This window comes from Gambusia affinis, linkage group LG22, assembly GCF_019740435.1.
Source record: "Gambusia affinis linkage group LG22, SWU_Gaff_1.0, whole genome shotgun sequence".
NCBI lineage: Eukaryota > Metazoa > Chordata > Actinopteri > Cyprinodontiformes > Poeciliidae > Gambusia > Gambusia affinis.
The window spans coordinates 10,658,725-10,676,923 of NC_057889.1; the positions used below are offsets into that span (position 1 = coordinate 10,658,725).

Below are 18,199 nucleotides of genomic sequence, written 5' to 3' on the forward strand. Positions count from 1 at the left end.
TGTTCCCACCACACGCACACGCACACACAAATATTGTCCATGTCCCTGTTGACTGTGAGGCAGTGCTGTGCTCGTCGCTGTGCCATTTTTTAAATTTATTTGAGCCCCCTCCCCTCACCCCTGGTGCTTTTGTTTTTTGTTCTTGTAGTTGCAGGACCCCCGCATGTATGATCAGGTCTATAGGTTCTTAGACCTTCCAGGGCAGGTATGTGAAAGAAAAAATAACTGATTGTTTTTGAAATGTTGTGTGTGATTTCTGCTCTAGCAACTTGCTGCTTCATTTCTCTGCAGCTCTGTGCTTAAGCTCTTCATACATTAGTATTGGGGACAGAGTGCTGATAATTCAGGCAGATATTTCATTATTATTCAGTTTTTTTATTGACCGAGTATTTTGATTGAGTTGATCGATGAGCCCTCCCTGTTTTTGAATTTTTTTCCTTTCTTTCTTTACTGACTTCTTTAAAAAATTGATTTCTATCTTTGCATATCTAAAAAAACAAGTTTTTTGTTTAACACAACTGCAATGGTAGTATTAAGCAAGACAAAAGTCAAATACTTTTGAGCTTAAGGTAATATTTGAAAGGCTTCCCAGCATTTAGAACAATAATAACAGTGATTCTCCTTCTGTTTATAAGGCAGGCTCTAAATCTCAGTGCTGCTTGCTTGTGTGTAAAAAGCTTTAACTGTGATTTTTATTTTTTCTTATTTGACATATTAGATATGATCAAATCTACCAAATAGCTAATCATTTTTTTTTCTTCCTCTCATCTTCTTTCACTCATCCTCATCTGTTGTGGCTCTGTCCTCCATTTAAATCACCCCCTTCTCACTCATCTTGTACCCCCATTAATTTCCCTCCCGTTGTTTCGTTCTGCTCCTCCGTCGCCCGCTCCTTAACAGCTGAAGGCAATCGACCGTCCGCCTGAGCCAGAGAAGGTGCCACGGCAGCCTCACGATCGGAAGAAGGAGTGGCAGAAGTTGGCGCTCGGGGCGGAGCTCGCCCAGGACGCACCTGAGGACAAACACAGGGAGGCCAACGGATCCACTGGTTACCACGATAGCAGGTGAGTGCAGGATGCATTGTTTCCAGCTGTAAAGTTTCCAGTGGTAGAAACGGTGTGTGAAGGGTTCCTGTAAAATCCGGAGTAGTTTTACAGCCGAAGAAGTGTCCATCCGTCTATTCACTCTGAGATGAATAGACGGATGGGTACTTTATTCCTTAAAATAGGCATTAATGGATTCAATAAACCTGGATATTTGAGTCTGAAAACATTTAATGCAAAAAGGTGTGTGACCCTTGAATATGGCTTCAAAACATAACTGCTTTTGAAGCAGGTCTAATTTGCTGAAAACAAGTTAGACCTGACCGTAGAGTGGAAACCATCAATGACTTGGTTAAATTTAACATTTGAAAATAGGTTCTGCGTAATATGTATGCATATAATATTTTCTATAGACTTTATTACAGCACCAAAGTGTATTCCTACTAATGTTCAATACTTTCATTTCAAATGTATGTAATTAAGATTAAATGTAAACGTGTTGCTTTCTTGGATGTATCAATACCACAAATACTAGACAGAAACTCTTTCCTACAAAGACGGTTGAGAATAGATTTCATGTAAATTGATATGACAGTGTTGCCTATGTGTTGACAAATTGAAATAGTGTCTATAAAGGGCAGATGTATTTTATGTACAGGAGCCTCTTGTTTAGAAACTGTTATAGCTGCTGCAGGATATTAATACTTGTACATAATAAATGCTTTTAATTTTCATCAGCTTTATACAGAAACTTGGAAACTCATACAAACCTCGTCATCTTTTTCACATGTTGTCAATTTCCAGCCACAAACTTCAAGGTATTCTATTGGAATATAATATGACACATACAGAGTAGAGTGTGGTGATGAAATTGACTGAAATGGAAACATGGCTTTCACATGCACTGAAAATTTTGTTCATTCTTCTTCAGTCTGATGGGATAGAGAGCATCTGTGAGCCACTGCTTCCATGTCTTGCATCAAATTCTCAGTTGGATTTAGATCTGGACTTTGACACTACAAACTCTAGAAATCTGGTCGTTAACTGGAGAGTGATTGTTAATTTTTGAAAGAAAATGAGGTGGAATAGAAATGTCCCTGAAACACAGCACCCTTTCTCCCCCCTGTGAAGTTTGGTGGTGGCGGCATCATGCTCTAATGATGGTGTGGGAAAAAGGTGAGAGATATTTGCAATTGTAATGTGACAAAAGCAGAAAAAAGATCGAAGATTATAAAATATATATATTTTTAAAGAACCGGTATTTATTTTGTCTCTATTCACAAAAACGTACGTGAGAAATACTTACACCTTGGTGGGTGGGATGTAAAAAAAGGGGCCATTAAAATAAAAATGGTGATGATGATCATAACGAGTGCTTTTTTTCAGAACTGCCCTGTACATGGAACATCTGGACGGGCACTTTTCGCTCGCAGCGCTGCCCTACACCCAGATGAACGAGCTGCTGAGCCGCACCGGGGACAGAATGTATTCCCGACCCCACGACCCTCCACCCCCACCTCCTCCTGGGCACCCACTGGGTGAAATCAAGCCCCCTTCTGTGATCAGGTTGGCTCTGACATTTGTGCAGAAGTTTGTTTTTAACAACTGCACTCATACAAATACAATATATATCGGCTTGTTAACCATTTTATATTCTGGTTTGTCAAATAAAAGATTTAACGGGAAGCCTGGTTAATGGGGATGGACAATGGATTTTGCTGGTCAAAGATGAAGGGCATGATCAATAGTTTAAGGCCATAAAGCATATTAACTGCTGGTTTTCTGCTTCTATTGCTCTTTTACGGATCAGACGGATTGATCACACACAAACAAAATTTTTCTTTATTTTTTTTCTGTCGCAGTTGTCCATAATCATTCTCCTGCTTTGTCTCACTTCACACCGGTCCTGCATAAAAGCTTATCTACCTCTCAGCATTTGCTTGCCGTCTTGTCTTCTTAATGAATTGCCATTGATGTGCTCTGTGTCTCACTTTCACCTCTTTCAGTTTTCATTCGAGTGTGATTGTAGAAAATATGCTCTATGCTATTTTTTGCCTCTTGCTGGAGGTTTTTTTCTGCAGTGCAATTTTCTCTGCAGGAGGAAACATTATTGTGAGCTTTTCCGTCTTTGTGTTGCAATGTCGTGGTTCACAGCTATATTTTACCCTCACAGCTTCAGCGTCGGTGAATGGCCAGCATGATTAGCATTCTGTCTTTAAAGTTGGTAAATGCTGATGGAAGTCTGATAACAGTGGGGAGTTTAGAAAGGATGCTGCTGAAATGATTTCTCAGTCTCCGTTGCTCATGCATTATTACTCATTTTTAATTAAGAAGAGTTGCGATTTAGTTGAACAAAACAAAGATGTTGACATTTGCTTCCTCCCAAAGGCAGGATTTTAGTTTTCCCACAGCATATAATCAGTTGATTGAGCTGGATTTTCAAAATTGCACTGATGATGTAATCAGCTGCAGTCTGGTTACAAGGCCCGAGGGTCCAAGTATTCCTCCAGCTTGAGCTCCTTCACATTGTATTATGGTACAGCCACACATTTCAGTGAAGTTTATTGGGATTTCAATAAACTTGAAATAAACGAACATAAAATAGTGCATAATTGTTAACTGGAAGCCAAAAGACCTGAGGTTTAAAATAAATAATAAAATAAAATAACAAATAAAACCTGGATTTGCATTCCCTTATCTTTTGGTGTATGCCTCTAACAGCTTTGCACACGAAGAATCAAACATTTGTGCACCATTCTGTTTTTGCTATCTCAAGTGTTTCACAGCGTCTAAGAGGATTTTCCACCAGGTCTAATCAAATGTGAACAGCTTCTCTTTCTATGCAAGGAAATGCAACTTCATCCACAACCTGCCTGTTGTGTTCTTTGGTCTTCATGATGGTGTTTAACAAAAGGACTATATTTATACCAAGATTAAGTAATTGCAAATGCTATTGGATGCACCAAGTTTTATTTAATAGTATCTATGTACGAGGGACCGAACCAGATTTTTATTGGTAAAAAAAATTTGGGTCACTAACTTAGAATTGATCTTCAACATAAAATCCTAGCAAACTATATTCCAGCCGGCAATTGTAAAATAAAAATAAAAATGTGAAAAATTAACGTGGGTACATTTTGTGAGAATGTTTGGGAATCTTAATGCTTAGTTACATGATTCACTGTGAAAAGTCATATATTAAAGATGAACTGTATGTAAGAAAAGGAACATCTGCTTTAGGGGTCAGTCTGAATAAACCACATCGTTGTTTTTCCCCTCCCTTCAGCTCCAGTTCAGGTTTCTCCGACAGCAGACCTCAGTCCCCAGCGAGGATGGCGGGCCTCAACTCCAGCACTCCTCCTCCACCGCCACCCCCTCTCCCACCACCTCCTCCTCCTTTGCCCTCCATGGGCCTGCGAGGCGCTGCTCCTCCTCCCATTCCTCCTCTGCCAATCCAGCATCAGCCTCCAGCCATCCCTCCTCCCCCTGCTCCGCTCCAGATCGCTCCTGGGGTGCTCCACCCGGCACCACCGCCCATCGCGCCGCCACTCCACTCCTCATCCCCGGCCCGCCTCCAGCACGGTCAGGACAAGGGCCTGAGTGGAAGCTCTGGGACCCTGTCAGATGGTACCATCCTGCCCCCTCCCCCACCGCCACCTCCACTGCCACTCCCTGGAGTGCGAAGCTCGTCGCCTTGTCAGTCGGGCCCCCCACCTGTCCCGGCCTTTCCCTCAGCCGGAGCTATGGCTTCCCCACCTCCTCATGCCATGCACGATGTGGGCACCAAGAGGCACCATCCATCCAATCTGCCACCAATCAGCGACGCACGGAGCGTGCTCTTGGAAGCTATCAGGAAAGGTCAGATGTGTTTCATGGACCAAACTTGTGAATCTGTGCAATTCCAAGTTTTTTCTACTTTTCAGAGCTGCAAAATGTTCATCCACTTATTTTACACTAGTTGCATTTTGAAATATATAACTAGTGTACAACTTTTCCTTCTCAATTGTGTTAAATATATAAAAAATTAAATAAAACAAAATATGTAATAAGGCGAGAGAATAGCAAGCATAAACCAGCAAGGACCAAAGCTACAAAAGAAAGGTGATGTGCCTTTCTTTTGTAGCATAACACGATGCATAACACAGTGCATCGTGTTATGCACTGAATGATCAGTGCATAACACGATGCTTAGCTAACTCTAACTATTTGATAGCAAAGTCTTCGACTCAAATTTGAGTCAAGTGAAAACCAATTGAAATAACGCATTATTGTTATGTGAAATTACAGATTTTCTTCTTATAATGGACAGACCTTTTTTCAAGAGCCAACAAAGCTAGATATAAAGATCATTATAGAAATTTCCCTGCTTAGTACATCTAGAAAGCTCTACTTGTTTCTGTTTCTCACCCAAAGAGAAGTTATACTTTTAATCTCGAAATCTCTTTAATTTACAACTAAAGTCCTATATTCGTTTAGCTGAGAGTCTGCATTTTGCTGCGACCTTTCTGTGTTCAGATATTGAGGTTTCCTCCTATTTTCCTGCCGCAGGAATCCAGCTGCGAAAAGTGGAAGAGCAGCGAGAACAGGAGGCTAAGCACGAGCGAGTTGGGAACGATGTGGCCACCATCCTCTCTCGGCGCATCGCCGTGGAATACTCTGACTCGGAGGACGAGTCCGAATTTGATGAAGGGGACTGGATGGAATGACAGAGAGCATTGGGGTGGGGGGATTCGCTGGTGGTCGATGACAAAACATGTTCAGGTGCCCCACGCTCCCTCAGCGCTCCTTGGCTCGCCATCAAAGAAGAGGAGCCTTTTGGTCACCCGCATTTCCACAATCGAGCTTCCTTTTTGTTTTATCTCTTCAAATCTCTGTCTCGTTGTGGTTTGTTTATGGTGGAGAGACTCCACTCCGCTCTCATTGGACTGTCTAGTGTTTCAAGAGTTTATTTTTTCTTTCTTTTTTTTATCCTTCATTTATTTCTGCAGTAGTAATTCCTGGTTTATATCATCTTTACTGGTATACATGAAAATGACAGTTTGAATAATGACTTTTGTTTTTATCTGTTCAGTAGTAACGTTGGACAAAAAGAGAAGGAATAGTGAAGGCATGTTTCTTGTTTCTTAAGTTCTCCTATATGATTTTGCCACCTGGTGGCGGAATATGGCATTGAGTGAGTGCTGCTTTTGTTTTATTGTCTTTTATAGTCTTAAAACATCTATTGATTTAGCAGGCCAGTCGTTTCCAGTACTGAGCACTACATGAACAGTTTAAACACCCGTCGGGTTGTGTTTTTTTCTTTTCTTTTAAATCAGAACTGACGTTACCGCAAAAACAGACAACCATTTGTTTTAAAGTGAAGATAAAGAAGCATATGGCTGCTGTGACGACATGTGTGCATATCCATCCTTTAATCCAGGGGAAATGTTTGACAAGAGGTTGCATTTTTCTGTCTGTCCAGGTTCTATGGAGCCACTTCTGCCATTCCTGACCTCTATAAAAAAAACAATAATAATGGAAATGTCACGAAAGAAACACTAAGCCATTGATTTTTTTTTTTTTTTTAAAGTAGAATAAAATTTTTCATGACTCTGGGAGTGATTTTTTTTTTTTTTTACTCTGAAAGTGAATCAGAGTTCCTGCCTTTCTCATTGTTCAGTGTGCACGAACCAGAGCAACACCAGGTACAGTTCATTAAGTCTTACAGAAGGCAGCTTTTCTGTCAGATCCTCTCCCCACTTTAGTGTGTACCTGCCCACCAAACCGCAGACGTTTTCTCGTTTGCTTCTGCAGCTGTTGTTCAGAGGAAAATCTGCACACTGCTGACTTTGCAAGATCTAAAACAGAAGAACGTGTTATGCCTTGATTTGGCACATTGCAAAGTAAATGTCTGTCATCGCTCTGAGTTTGTTTTTTGTTTTTTTTTTCTTATTATTTGCATTTTTTTCAACTTGCCTTATTGTTCGTACAAAACGTATTATTGAGTTGATGAATGTATTGTGCTGTTACTACTTACTTGCCTGCGCTTGTTTGGATTTGCTGTTTCTATGTTTTGGGGCACAACAAGACAGAAACCCTGGTTTAAAGAAAAATTTAAAAAGATGAGTACATTACTGTATATCATAACTTATGTAACTGTTGACTGTAACAGTTTGCTTGAATTAATAAAAATCTAATGTTATGTTTCTTCCCCATACTCTACATGCCTCTTTTTAAGCTCAGTTTCACCTTTTTACAAAAAACTCTGCTATGACACTTTTAATTATTCTCAAGCTTCCAGTTGATCAGAGGAACATTGAAAGAGATATTGTAGAAGATTTTTAAATGAGGTTCTGTAAACTTTGCAGAACCTCAATTCAACGAGTAAGCAACAAGTGATCTTACAGATTGCTTACAGTCCAATATTTTTATTAACAATGGACTCCAATATGAAAATTATTTGATTAAAGAGATTAAATAATATAGTATAGATTTGAATTTTGAATTGCAGCAGTTTAAGCATATTTGGTTCTTGATTTACCTACTGAACCACAATTAATTGCAAAACTTTGGTTTTCATGGTAATAAAATACGTTGTATAATTGATTTAGCCAAAATCACCATATAATTATTGTCAGTTACCAGGAAAGCCTCAAATTTAAGGTTGGAGCTAATTTAATTTATTAGCCATTGTTTATTTTTTCAGTCAACCAAAAAAAAAAAAACATCAATTGTTACCCACACTAGATTGCTATCTCTCTCTCGCTATGTGGGCGTATAACAATGGATGTAAGTATTGGTTCGTAGAAGGGTTAAAATGCCGACACAAAACAAAATAAAAAAAATACAAGCAATACAAACTAAGCACAATGTTATGAAGTTAATTAAAAGATGGTGTGTGAATAGTTGATCCATTTTTGCCTTGAGTTTGAAATTATTCCTAAATAAGCTTCACCTTGTAAGACTTTAAAAATCTGTTTAGGGTTGGATAATTGCATACTTCACAAAAAAAAACAAAAAAACATTGACTGCATAAAGATATCATTTGTAACATGAAATGGTATGCAGTCCCCAATTAGTTTAAAGGAATGAAAGTTTACTCTGCAGTTTAAATTTTAAAGTAGTTTGTGAGTTTCTAACCCACATGTGGCAAGACTGTAAGCCTTCTGGAAAACTATCTCGATCTGGATGAATAAGGATCTCCACAGAGATGCTGATCAATTTCGTCCTCATCAAGTCTTGAATGCCACCATTCTAAACTTCAAAAGCATTTCTCTGACTGTACATACGGGTAAATTTTGGGTTTGTAGCTATTACTGTATTTGTTGCCAACTTTGCTAGAATTGCACATTACTCCCATCTTTCCCACTCTCATGAATGCTGAAGAGATATTTTTTTAAATATACATGTATATCCCAGAAGATGGCAAATTATGAATACTGTAGATTATCAAAGAGAAGTTCAGTGAAGGCGCATCTTGGTCTCCAGTAATAACATGTTGTAAGAAATCATCTCTCTCTTTAGTCTGCCAAAGTTAAAGATGCCAGTGTTAACATAAAAAACGTTGCTGCTCTTTGTGCTGTCACGCTCATGCATTATCTTGTGATTCTCATTCTGTTCATCTTTTCACATCTACTTTAAGTGTTTTTCTCCCCTTATCTAAACACAAAATGCTTCCAATGTTTTCAGCTATCCTGTGACTTCTGCTATTTATACTTTTTTGCCTTTTCCCAGCATCCTGTTTAGAAATCATTCATTCAACGTTTTAACACTCATCACAGTGTAGCATATCACATCTCCACTTGTCAGCTTCAGAACCGCATACATTAAAAAAAATTTATCCATTGTGAAGAGCTCTCACTGCGGTTTGTTGAACGCTGACATGGTGCCAATTAAAAAAAAGGTGAGATCATGTGTGTCTAAAAACAGGTGGCGAGAAATATAAGAATGCCACATGCACTTTAGTATTTTACTCATCATATATTGAATAATATTTTCTAAAAGTAGCAGACTTGAAACTGACAAATCAAATTATCGCTGTTACTGGATGGTGATCAAAAAACACCTGGGAAAGTTGTCTCTAGGGTTCTGGAAATAGCTGTGCATTCCAGCTGCTGCACCATAAAGGCAGGAGTCTAGCTTTAGTCAGGGCCGCAGAAAAGTGAAGTAAATCTTTCCTCTGTTAGTTTTGCTGAGGGAGTCATCAAAGTTTTATTGTTCATCAGCTTGTCCTCAATGTTGAGACTGGTGTGTCTAATTTTCCTCCAGATATTACCTCATAGATTCCTTATGAGATTTAGATCAGAGCAGTTTGCAGGCCAATCAAGCATAGCAATTTTCATTCAAGTGGATATAAATACTTCCGGTAGTGTGGGAAAGTGCTAAAATTCCACCTGGAAAATTAAATCAAACGTCTCAAGATCACCCAAGAGGAGATGGAGAGTATTACCTGATAGAGTGACATTTGGGTTTCCTTTTTTAACTTGATATCACATTACGTAAGTAAGTGCATTTATGGATCTAAAATAAATAATGTTGTTTGTTAAGGTGACTTAATAAAAAGGTGAATAAAGAATATTTCTTAAGTTTATTTTCTGTACATTTCTCATTGTTTAGTCACATAGGAAACATTTTAAAATTTTAAAAACAATACGATCACTCATTAGCGTCGCATTACTTGTTTGAAAAAGGTTGCTGGATTGTATGACAATTAAATTTCTAATGAATATTTTTTTTGCAAACCACTTAATCGAATTTATCCTGAGTGGATAACATGCAAACTATCTTCAGAGGTATCTTCAGGTAGCACATCATTTAACTTTTTGAGTAATAGTTCTCCGTTGGGGTCTCTCCTTCTGGACCTGGTGGGCTCTGGTGCCAAAAGCACAGAGACTCTGTCTGAGAAACACACAGCATCACCAACAGTTTGGCATCGCCTCCTGGTGGACAGCATGAGGAATTCAGTTTTAAAATAATATTTTCATTGGTAAACTGTATGTTCACTTAATTTGTTTTTCCATTTTTGAGTGCGGATTAATATTTTTCATGTTTCTGCAAATATTTCCTATTGGAACTAATATGCCACTAGAATCAAAGAATGACTAAATAAAAAAATGTTAAACTAAGTACATTTAAAATTTCTATTAAGATAATTCGTAGTTTCCTAAAGTTGCTTTTTAAATATAATTATTAAAGAACATAATGAAAATAAAAATCTGTGCTATAGACCCACATTGAAACAGCTGTAATATGGCAAAATGTGGCTTTACAAAATATTGAGGAATACAAATGCATCACACACTTTGTAATTCTTTTGTCATGATTTTGCACAATTTTCAATCAACTTCACAATTTTACTCTATCACATGAAATTCAACCTAATGCTAAATAAATATCAAAGAAACAGTGAGTGTTTATAAGAGGTCAAAATGTGAGTGTCAAGGGATGTGGATACCTTTCTAAAACGTGGAAATAGTTTAGCAGTTATTTCATTCTTATTAAGCAGATCTTACCTCAGCAAGCCTTAAAACAAACAACTTACTCTGTCTCTATTTCAAGTATTTTCACATCACGTTATATATGTTATCAAAAATATCGGAGGAGATAACTAATCAAGGATAAATAAGTGTTTATATTCTGCTTTCCAACATTATCATGAAGTAGTTGCCCTCAGGTTGTGTTCCAATAGGTTTACTGTACTTGATGTGCAACTATTTGCTCCCTGCTCACGAAAAGCAATATTTTTCTGACCACATGAAACAAGAAAAACGCAGACCTGATCCTGAGCTGGCCTCTTTCCTCTTCTGTTGCTAACATATCCTCTCACCTATAATATGACAGCATTTGTGATGTAAAAAATCATTTGGTTGCCACCGTATAATTGACATTGATCTTTCTTTAAAAAATAAAACAAGATCAAGTGAGGCAGGTGGTGGTTCTGTAGTAATGAGAGTTTTTACCAACTGAGGGCAGCAGAGCTTTTTGTCACAGCGGGAAGGTAAACATTACAAAGAAGAAAAGCAGAAAAGCACTTCCGTGCAGTCAGATCTGTTTCCAGCTACTTGCACTTTGCCCATGTCGCTTTAGTCACAGAATGGCCAAAATGAAAGACAAGAAACGAGAAAATGTCAGCATCGCTTCCGAGGTAAAACTTTCCAAGCTTTGTTTTCGGTACTCATGCGTTAGTTCCTTTTTATATATATACAAAACGGTGTTTATCATTCATTCACTGTTCTGCTTGTTCTCTTTCTAATTTCGTTAAATTGTTATGCTCAGTGTACAGTAACCTCGTTTAACGTCTCTATATGTGTAAAGATTGACCGGCTGGAGGAAAGACGGGAGCGTTGCCAGGACAACCTGGAGAAGGCAGAGTTTAAAAGCAGGAAGGCGAGGCTGTCCGAGCAGGAGAGGTGAGGGTGGAGAAGGTGGAGGTATCAGCTCTAAATACGCTGAAGAATCCAATGAGACATTCGTAAAACAATCAGTCCTTCTTTCCTTCCTTCCTTCCTTCATTCCTTGTTTCGTTCCATCCTTCCTTCGGGATTGTACGTTTGTGTCATTTATTTATTTATTTATTTGGTTGTTTATTTTGCATTAACAATTGATGCATATCATTTCCCCATTCCACTTTTTTTTCACAGACAAGAACTGGAAAACGAAATGGCAATAATCAATGAGAGGGTGCAAAAGCTAGGTGAGCTGACACATCTGAAGTAATTGTTCCTGGTGATACACTCCACTTGATTGCTGAACTATGTTAATGTATGATTTGGATATTTGACCATTGTTAACAAGTGAAGCTAAGGGACTCCCCGACTATAGCTTTTCAAGATTCTAGATTCATTTTTCACATTCCTTATATTAGAGCCAATGTCTTTTGTATTCTTGCAGCAGTGCTCACCTACAGCTAGCAACATTTTAATTAACACTTAAATGTTGAGTTATGGGTCATGTTTACTAATGGCAAATTAAGAAAATGATATGCTAATAGCTAATTTGGCTGAAAAGACTCATAGGATTATTATTATTTTATTTTATAGTTAGGTTTTATTGTGTGCTGTGCAAAAACAAAACAATAACACTAATCAGTCACCGTTACATTACAGACTGCTAGTTGCCAAGCATTACATGTTAATTTATTAAGGTTTTTTTTTTTCCTTTAGATAAAGAGCTGGCGATGTTGAGAGGAGAGAACCGAAGGAACATGGTGCTGTCAGTGGCCCTGCTTACGATCAGTGCTCTCTTCTACTATGTCTTTTTCTACAATGAGGATGACACATAATGCCGCAGAGAACCTCAGAGGAAGCTACTGCTCTTAACAAGTTCAGCTCAGCCTTGTAACAGGATGATTATCTGAGCACTTACAAAAAAAAAAACAAAAACCTAAGGACTGACGTTTTTTTGTTTTTTGTTTTTTTTTAAGAGTTGATTGAAATGCCTCAGTTCTGCCTCCAGGTGGCATCATTGTCATGTAAAGTTTCTCAAATGGTGCCCTTACGTTGCCAAAATTTACTGAACTTTCTTAATTCTAGATTCTGCACCATTTATGAATCCTGTGGACCAACAGTGATGATAAAGCTTGTTGGGTAGATTTGCCTGTGAAATGAATGAACATATTCCTTAGCTTGTTTGTTGTTGTGTTTGTTTAGAAAACCCTTACTACACATAGGCACCCTAATTGGCACACTGAATGTAAAGTTTGCCTTATCTAAGCCAGTTATTAATTACAGTGAATGCATGATTGCCTTTCATGTCTGTGTGTAAAAAAAAAAAAAATACACCTATCAGTTAATCCGCTTGACTTTTTATTGCTTCCTATATGCATTTAATAAGAAAATAACTAAGAACTAACAAACATACAAAAGAATGTTATGTTTACTTCAAAAAAACTATAATGGATTTTATTTCATTCATTTTTGTAGATAAATTCATATTTATCCAGTTTTGGAAGTCAGTTGTCAGTTTTTGTTTTACAGCCGGTGTACTACTTTCTGATCAAGTTGTTTCAGTAATAAGATATTTATAGAGGCTTAAAACCTTTTACAATAGCATGTTTATTAATACATTGATGTCTAATTTAACATTTTATCTCTGCAAAGATGTCTTATAAATGAGCAAAACTGTTCTTTGTAAACTACTTTACTGTATTTATAAATCAGTCATTGAGTGTCAACATGACTCTTCCCCCTTTTAAAGATGCATGCACACCAAATTATTAAATTCAAGGGTGCTATTTTGTTTATATATATATATATATATATATACATATATATATATATATATATAAATTTCATATATAAAAGTATATGCAATTTCTTTTCACAAAAGAAAGAAGTTTGAGGACGTTTGACAGTCTTAGGCTGAAGAATGTTGTAGAATAGATTTCTGAAAATAAATATTAAATCCAGCTTCATTATGATTATATTAGATGAGTAGAAAGAACAATAAATCGAGTTGAAATGTTTCATTCTACTGTAGAGTTAAGGAATATAAGCCTTGTTCCATGATGCAAAAAATGATAGGGCCGGCTAATACTTGATGGTGTTTTCATGGAGTTTCTGGCGAGAAAAAATACAAAACAAAAATAATGTAAAATTTTGAAAATCTGAATATTTGATCAGTGCAAATTTTGAATTTGTTCCCGTGGGAGATCTTTTATTGTGTTGGGAAATATTTGTGTGCCTTCCCTCCCACACTCTGTTTGCACCAACGCAGACTTTGTCACGCCTCTGCCTGCTTGCTCTTTTATTCCCAGAGAAAACAAATATCAACAAACCAATTATGCAACCCTTCTGTGGGATTTAAAAGATTATCATTGTCGTCACCATCCCTGAATTAATTTGAATAATCACTTTGATGTCGGGCTAGAGGCTGCTTTAAAAGACATATTTTACACAAACCAACTGTATTACTTTTCGATACAGTTAAACTACGTCGTGTCTCCATGTTCACTTAAACTCCCGATAAATTGACTGAGGCCAATGAAGTTTCATAAGGTATAAGACTTAATAAGTACTATTTTACATTGTTTTTTTGTCTCTTTGAATTTGTGGACATGTGACTAGTTTTGGAAGGCACTGTAATGCCACAGGCTTGCAAGCTGCAGATTATCGGTAAAGAACTAACTTTGAAGACTCACCCAGAGTGACATGTACAAACATTTGAAACTAATTTCTCTCAAATCAGCAGTTGTAACAGCAGATAATCATTAGCATTGGAGTCTTTGTGCGCTGGGAGTGATGCAAGTCATATTCATAAGAGTGTCACGCTGCTTGTAGCTGAATATGCCCCTTCATGCTTAATTTCTGCATTAGTCACCATCGCTACAGTTAGGAGAAGGGAACAATCTCCCAACAATTTCTCCTTAAAATTGGATGATAGCAGGGTTTAGTAAAGTGAGGAGGATATCGGCGTGACAGGTGAAAGTCATGGTGAGGCACACGGTTGATTTGTCATAGAAATGATTTGGAGGAGTGCAACTGCCAGATTATGAAGGACACACTTTTCTACACTGTCCCTTAAAGGTTCAAAGGAGGATGTGATGAAGTAAACTGATGACAGGTAATCATGTTGGGAGTGAGGTGTGAGTGAATGAGAGCACCTGCTCTTGCTCTGTCTCTTTAACCTTACTTTCCTGCATGTCAAGTTGACTTTTTTTTCCACACATTACATTATTGCAGATATTTAATTCAGTATTTCAGATTTGCTTCATTTGGCAGAATACCTGCAGCGGTGTTTTGGTCAGTTTGACACTTGTCTGGGAAATAGAGTTTTAATGGGGCTTCTGGATGAAAGTGTTGATTGCATGTTTTCTAAAGTTCTGTGCTTTGCGCAGATGATTAAGTGTTTTGATTTTCTTTCGTATGTCTGAGAACTACAATTAATACACAGCAGGTAATCAGAATGAAGATCTCAGTGTAAGGAGGTGTTTGGCGGTCAATGATCTTGTAAGAGCACAGAAGTTACTTGCTCACTCTGTCCTCAGAAAAGAAATCCTGTACTGTGGTTAGTTAAACACATTTCCTCTTTTGAAGCTTTAATTTTGAAGGAAATATCTTGATTGCATGAAAACCATTTTAAATCTAAACGTCTACGTTGATCAGTAGTATGGGTAATTAAAGTCATAAAATTAATGTATAATTCTTCATTAGATGAATACATTTGTAAAGATCCTTTTCAGTTCTTGGTGAAGTATAAATGAAGATGTCATTATGTCATGTTGTTCAGCGGGTTTTTACAATGTTCTCCTTTCCATAGTCAGCATCAGGACCAAGCAGAACACAGCCAGACATTTCTAATTTTTATTCATATTTTTTGACTCACTGGCTCAGATGCCGCTCTCCCAACAGATGGAAAACATCACGGCATTTGAAGATGTTCTGCCCGACAACTCATGCATAAACCCATGAAGAACACAATTCAAGTTTGGAGTATGAGCACTCCCATCCCTTCCTGATCACTCTTTTGACATTTCGCAGTTATTCAAACATCTTTATTGCGAAACGTTTTGGACAGGTGGATGCAAGGATGCAGAATTGAAGCTTGCAACAACAGCAGGAGCATAGACATGATGAGTCAGAGAGGAAGTCTTGAATCTTAATGAATCTGTCCAGATTGGGAGCGCTTCATGGATGTTATGTAGAATATGAAGTACAATGCATGTGAAACGGTGCAGGTCAAGTTGACTAGCTTGTGTTTCTCCTGTCCTGTCCTCTTGTTTACGAAAAGGCATATTTGTTATTTTTAGGTGGGGATTTTTTAGAAACAATATTAAATTACATTTTCATTTTAGTTTGGTTTTGACAGATTGTAAATGTGGTCATCCGCTACAGTTGACATTTGTTCTGAAATTTAGACCTCATTCTGAATCCCGTTCCTCTTCCTTTTACATCTTCCCCATCTTGAGAAAAATATGCTTCCTATCCCTGGCTCTTTAAATCCATCTTTACTAAAGGAAGGATAAGCCCCCTACATATTCCAGTTTGCCATAATTTTTAAATTTTTTGTGACAAAGGCTTGCTCAAGTTCCCTCTATTCCAATCACAATGAACCAAGTGCAATGAACCAGTCCAATGGTATTTTATTAAACACTACAAAACGTGTATTAAAACAATTCTGAAATGCTTTGTGAGGAGGAGGCAGTGATACAGTTGTCAGATTGTACTTTGTTGCTGGTGGATGATTTTGGTTTTTGATGTAGGCCAAACTAGCAGTTTCCCAAGGCAGCAGTAGCATAGGGACGAAGGTTGCACATACAAACCAGATGGGAAAAAACTAACTTGTTGATAGGCCCTGCTTACATTTGATTTATTTTATTTTATTTTTTTCAAAGAGCTTGGCTTTAACAACTTGGTGCTGATAATAAGAAGACTTTTGATTACTATTACAATTGATTTCACTCATAGCTTTCTGCTGCTTTCCAGTTTTTTCTGTTTTCTAACTTGAGATGAAGTTCAATGTTCCTCTGATGTTTTTATTTATTTTTTATTTTATTTATTTATTTTGCAATTTTTTAAAGTATTTTGAGCAGGCAGGACTAAGAGTACCCAAATGCTAACATAGCCTACAGGTAAGTGCAGAAAATTCAATGAATATGAAAAACACAAGGCCTTGTGAGGCAAGGTTCAATTAGCCCAAAATTCTATATAGACACAAATCCAAAGAACATCAAACATTACTGATGATGAGCAAACAGGTGATTATCTACAGCTGACACAGACAAGGCGAACAGAGGCTGGGTAAACAAGCCGGGTGTACAGGCAAATTATACGTAGTGGCTGACACAGCTGGAAACAATGACGACAATCGTAGAGTCGCTGCAATCAGGGAGTTAGGATTGTCTTCCAAAAGATTTGTGAAAAAGACAAAAACTACGTCCAAATGAACAAAATAAATATAATGAGTTATGAGACAAAAAGCACTTCCAATGTTATAAAATGCAGACAAAAATCTCCAGCAAACGTTTCAGGCTAGAGGCGGGGTACACCCTGGACAGGTCGCCAGTCTGTCGCAGGGCAACACAGAGACAAACAACCATTATGCACACACAGTCTCGCAGTTAGGGAGAATTTAGAGAAACCAATTAACCTGACAGTCATGTTTTTGGACTGTGGGAGGAAGCCTGGAGAGAACCCACACATGCACAGGGTGAACATGCAAACTCCATGCACAAAGACCCCGGCCCGGGAATCGCAACAGTTCTACCATGTGCACCACTGTGCAGCCCTGGATGTTACATGTACAATAGCATTTCCCTAACTTTCCAAAAACTTGGAAAACATCAGGTTGTAGTGTGCAAGTTCTTAGAATCTTTAAAAGACATCAAAACCCCTTTTCAAGTCAGCCCTGTACTGCTTTTGTGTTTGCTTGATGTGAAAATAATAGCACCTTTATTTTCTGCACCCAGAAATATTTTCCCACATGCTTGGAATGTTAAATATGACAGTTTACCAACAACATTTATTAGAACTAAATGCTAAAACACTGACTAAAATAGGGAGAAGCCTCAAGTTGCAGTCTGCAGTTTATGTGAGGGGCTCCTGTTTGACACTACCCCAATTTTTTTTATTTCTTTTAGTTTTTATTGACACCAGCGCCACCTATTGATGTAATATGGATTTTTTTCTTTTCCTTTTTCTCATATATTCTTCTTCTTCTTGGAGATTTCCTTTTTTTTATTGCAATAAGAAATATGTAGTAATAAAACATATCTTTCACTTTTTAATCAAATATTAGTTCCTATATACCACAAAACAATAATGATGCTACTAATCTTGTTGTTAATTATGTTTTTTTTGTTTCAGTCAACTCAAATATCCTTACACTGCGACTTAACGTGGTCCAAACTTAGCCTACATAGAGCACACTTATGCCTACTAGAACCATCTATTTAAGGAAGACCTTCGGCCCCTTTACTTGCAGCTGAACCTCTAAGACAAACATAGTTAGGAGCAGAGAGTACAGTGGTTAAACAGCATGATGCTGAGTGCCCATAATACTTATTAAGCTCAGTGTAGCTTGAAAAATTTCTCTTAGTCTCATTTACTACGTCACAATGTGTTTTTCTGAGAAAGTAGAAGCTGAAGGGAACAGTTTATGGCTGCTGCTTTCTCTCTCTCTCTTTGTCTCTCTCTTTCTCAGACATACTTTGATCTTTACATGCTTTTCTTGCACGCCGC

General features: G+C 37.6%; 2 protein-coding genes across 4 annotated transcripts in view; both read left to right on the forward strand.

Moving 5' to 3' along the window:
- Positions 1-7,239, forward strand: part of wasf1 (WASP family member 1) — a 56,106-nt gene extending 48,867 nt beyond the window's left edge. For 2 of the 3 annotated variants that reach the window (XM_044106539.1, XM_044106540.1), the window contains 5 exons: positions 149-205; positions 901-1,064; positions 2,430-2,609; positions 4,330-4,901; positions 5,592-7,239. In XM_044106539.1, the coding sequence (XP_043962474.1) occupies positions 149-205; positions 901-1,064; positions 2,430-2,609; positions 4,330-4,901; positions 5,592-5,749 (1,131 nt within the window). In that variant the 3' untranslated portion in view covers positions 5,750-7,239. The remainder of the gene's footprint in view (positions 1-148; positions 206-900; positions 1,065-2,429; positions 2,610-4,329; positions 4,902-5,591) is intronic. The other variant, XM_044106541.1, reaches the window with a different exon arrangement.
- Positions 7,240-11,011: 3,772 nt separating this feature from the next.
- On the forward strand, positions 11,012-12,813 carry ccdc167 (coiled-coil domain containing 167). Its single transcript, XM_044106542.1, has 4 exons — positions 11,012-11,166; positions 11,337-11,431; positions 11,663-11,715; positions 12,185-12,813. Exons 1-4 carry the CDS (start codon positions 11,116-11,118, stop codon positions 12,301-12,303), a joined length of 318 nt encoding a protein of 105 aa, XP_043962477.1. The 5' UTR covers positions 11,012-11,115; the 3' UTR covers positions 12,304-12,813.
- Positions 12,814-18,199: the final 5,386 nt, after the last annotated feature.